The following is a 4344-nucleotide window of genomic DNA, read 5'->3' on the forward strand; positions in this document are numbered from 1 at the left end:
ACACACACACACAGCAGTGAACACGCACACACACACACACACACACACACCGTGAACACACACAAACACACACACACACCGTGAACACACACACACACACACAGCAGTGAACACACACACACACACACACACACACACACACACACACACACACACACAGTGAACGAACACACACACAAACACACACACACACACACACCGTGAACACACACACACACAGCAGTGAACACACACACACACACACACAGTGAACGAACACACACACACACACACACACACACACACACACACACACAGCAGTGAACACACACACACACACAGTGAACGAACACACACACACACACACACACACACACACACACACACACACACACACACCGTGAACACACACACACACACACACACACACACACACACACACACACACACACACACACACAGCAGTGAACACACACACAGTGAACACACATCCGGAGCAGTGGGCAGCATTTATGCTGCAGCGCCCGGGGAGCAGTTGGGGGTTCGGTGCCTTGCTCAAGGGCACCTCAGTCGTGGTATTGAGGGTGGAGAGAGCGCTGGACATTCACTCCCACCACCTACAATCCCTGCCGGCCCGAGACTCGAACCCACAACCTTTGGATTACGAGTCCGACTCTCTAACCATTAGGCCACGACTTTTCATGATATGCTAATTTTCTGAGATGTACCTTTAGGTGTCTTCTAGTTGTTCCAGTACTCACAGGTAACTTCAGACTTTCTTTGATCACCTGGAGCTGATCATTGGTCAAGTCTTTGCCGATTTGGCTATTTTTCGATCCGTTCGAATGGTAGTTTTCCGTTTTCTTCCACATTTGATATCATTTTAGCTGAGCAGTCTATAATTTTCTGCACTTCTTTGTTTTCCCTTCTCTAAACGACTTTTTAATCAAAGTGCGCTATTCTTTTGAACAATGTCTGGAACGACTGATTTTCAGAGAGAAATACACAGTGCAATATTTGCTGCCTTTGTCCTTAAATAAGGGCCACTTGTTTGACAGCAGTTTTTTCACAGAATGACGTACCGCTCTAATTCAACTCCACACTGCTATTATTTTGAACACAGCTGTAATGTCTATACAAGCATCTAACGGTATTACAGATGATCTTTTCCCCCACAAGGTGAAACAAATCTGCCTCAATCTCATGGATTTTAAGTACTTTTGCTCTATTTTAAACTTACTGCATTAATTGCATAACATTTCTATATTTTTTACATTTTATACAGAAAACGGTCCATAAAAAAAAAAAAAAAAATCATTGAAGTGAAATTTAGTATATTCTTTTAAAAAAACTCAAATTACACCATTATGGCCTCTGGTTAGTTTCGACCACGAACAAGTGTGACTCCCAAATGAACAACCCCTTCCTCATCGTCTTATAACGGACCAGTATCCAATCATCTGAGGTTCCTCATGGTCTTAATGGAGAATTAATAGATTACAGCTATACTGATGATAACCCCGACGTCATCAACACTTTATTGAAAGCTGAGAGGATCAGAAAAGATGGAGAGCAGGACACAGATTGACTAAACAGTTGTCTTTTATTGAAGGTTTACTTCTTCTTGGACACTCCCACAGTACGGCCGCGGCGACCGGTGGTCTTGGTGTGCTGACCGCGCACACGCAGACTGGAGGAGAGAAGAGACCAGAGTCAATCAAACACCAGAAACTCAAGCCGTCAGAGATCATCTCCTGTGAGGACCTGGGCCCGTATTCACAAAACATCTCAAGACTCAAGTAGCTCCTAACTGGCCGATTTAAGAGAACATCTTAAAGTGTTTTAACGCTCAAACTAGCTCCTGTGAAACGTTAGGAGTAGTGAAGAGGACTCCGAAGTCACTAAGACCAACTCCCAGCTATCCTAAAATGGCTGCTGCCGGCAATCTGCCTCAGAATATAAACATTTGATGATAATGAACCTTTCAAATGGTATCACCTTAAAGGTTTGGAGGCTATCCCAAGTCCAAATGTTCCTTTGATTATATCCTTGTTTTCATTAAGCAGCTGGGCAAGAAGAAACAGCTGTTCTTGAGTCCAGTTTGCTTTTCTGTTACGTTTGCATGTCTTCCTATCAGCCGTGATTATTCTACTCTGTTCATTAAAAGGCTGTTTATATGCATATTATCACTAATTATGAGAAGCACACATGTAAGAGGCTGACAATCAGCTGAATATATATTTGTTTAATTAGTGACACCTAGCCTGCGTGTTAAAATCTTTATTTGAATGTGGCAATTAACATTCATTTTTAAACCTTTATTTGGATATGGCAACATATCATGCTCTACAATATTTCTATGAATAAATCTGACAGACCCCTCCCCTCTCCTCTCCTATCAGCCAATCACTGTGCAGTTAGTAAGCATGCTGACATCATCCATAGCAACGAGGTCAACCCCGCCCCCTCACTCTGAGCTCAAGACTTCTCTCTATCCCTCAGTAAGTGTGTCTCAGCAGCTCTGCGAATAGGTTTTAAGAGAAAACTTTTACTGCCATTTAGGAGAACTCTTCGTGATGCGATCAAATGTTTTGTGAATACGGGCCCTGATCTACAGGAGCTCATTATCTGAGTGTGCAGCAGGAAACTCACCCCCAGAAGTGACGCAGGCCGCGGTGAGCCCTGATCTTCTTCAGACGCTCCAGATCTTCTCTCAGTTTGTTGTCCAGACCGTTAGCGAGGACCTGCAGAAAACCACCACATCAACACTCATGTCCTGCACACAGAACGGCCTTCAAACCCACTGCGCTCCAGCACCAACGCTCCTGGGGTCTCATTCAGAAACGCTGCATACGCTCTAAATGGGCCACGCATATCACGGTTTATAAAAAACAAACTGTAAATACGTACATCTATTGTACAGACATTCTAGACCATGTGTACAAACGCTCTTTAAACTGTTTTCATGGCACATTTACGTTAAATACTCCACTCTCATTAATGCAGACATGCACTGAAGTTACATCAAGTCATTACGCAGAAGTGAAACCAAAATATGAATTTAGACATTAGTAGTGGATGCGCTTGATCACTAAACAGTTTTATTTTTATGGACGTTTTGATATTGTTTCTAAAACATAAGGATACTGGATGATTTTTGCAATAAAACTGAACGTGTCCCAAAAGGCACTTATAGTCTGTATCTCCTGTTTCCTTAACGTCTTGTACCTTTGACAGTTGAACACGGTGTCATGTGGATGGGACATGCATGAGGTTCTGCAGAGTAAAACCAGGCGTTGCAAGCTCTATATACGGGGACTTCAGGGAGGAGATGCACATACACACAATCTTCCCCTGACGGGGATTTATAAAGGGATTTCTGTGCAGGTTCTGGCGCACGCATGCTTTTACAAATCTGAACGTACACTTTCAGGATGACATCTACAGCGTTTTATAAGCGAGACCCCAGGTGAGTTTGCAGGTTTACTTGTGATGCCATTATTAGACTTAATGCAAAAAACCTGCCACAGCTTCATATATTTACACTAAATGTTTAGGACAGTGTTTTTCAAGAACAGCAGTTTTACAGAAGGTTCTCTTTTTGTTCTACCTGTGGTCACCACGACATACAAATATATAGCACTATCAAGGATCTGTAGACTCGTGTTAATGTCCTGTATTCAGATTTAGGACGGGCTCCGTTTATTATACGATAAAAGAAAGCGGTTCAGTCATGCATGACATTAGCCTACCAAAGCTCACACTGCAGTTGCACAAGAACACCCCATCAGACTGCTGCTGATTTGTAGTGCTGCACACCTCTGTTAACTCCTGCTATACAGTGCATTATACAGTCCCAGCTGAAGACACTGCATGGAGAAAGAGCTGGAGGTTATAGCCTCACTCCGAGCGTACCTGACTGTATTTCCCGTCTTTAATGTCCTTCTGTCTGTTCAGGAACCAGTCAGGGATCTTGTACTGGCGAGGATTCTGCATAATGGTCACCACCCTCTCCACCTGTCAATCAATCACAGCTCAGATAAACACACCCATACAATATTACACTTAAAATCACATCCCATTTTCATTTCAGACTTCTCAATATGGTTCAAAACAGCTGATATGAGTCTTGCTTGTTTGTCGAAAGCAAAATGTCAATTGTATCATATTTCAGAATGCTCTCCAGAGACTTATTTTATTATGATTCTTCAGTTTCTATAAAGAAAAACAAAGTTGTTAACTTAATTTCTGTCACTATTGTCAGAAGAGAGCTGAACTGACTTCATCTGCATTATTGAGACTGTTGTCCTGCTGATGCAGAAATAAAGATGACTTGACTAAAGCTGAGCGAGGGGTCTATGACTG

At 42.6% G+C, this 4344-nt stretch overlaps 1 protein-coding gene across 1 annotated transcript in view; it reads right to left on the reverse strand.

Annotated features, from left to right (window-relative positions):
* Positions 1 to 1563: 1563 nt before the first annotated feature.
* LOC306885361 (small ribosomal subunit protein uS13) overlaps positions 1564 to 4344 on the reverse strand; it is a 4188-nt gene continuing 1407 nt past the window's right edge. Inside the window, exons 4-6 of the mRNA XM_079441820.1 lie at positions 3895 to 3996; positions 2632 to 2723; positions 1564 to 1669 (exon numbers count right to left, since the gene is read on the reverse strand). Coding sequence (XP_079297946.1) covers positions 1594 to 1669; positions 2632 to 2723; positions 3895 to 3996 — 270 coding nt within the window. The 3' untranslated portion in view covers positions 1564 to 1593. The remainder of the gene's footprint in view (positions 1670 to 2631; positions 2724 to 3894; positions 3997 to 4344) is intronic.

Source organism: Barbus barbus (assembly GCF_936440315.1).
Source record: "Barbus barbus genome assembly, chromosome: 19".
In the NCBI taxonomy this organism is placed as follows: Eukaryota; Metazoa; Chordata; class Actinopteri; order Cypriniformes; family Cyprinidae; genus Barbus; species Barbus barbus.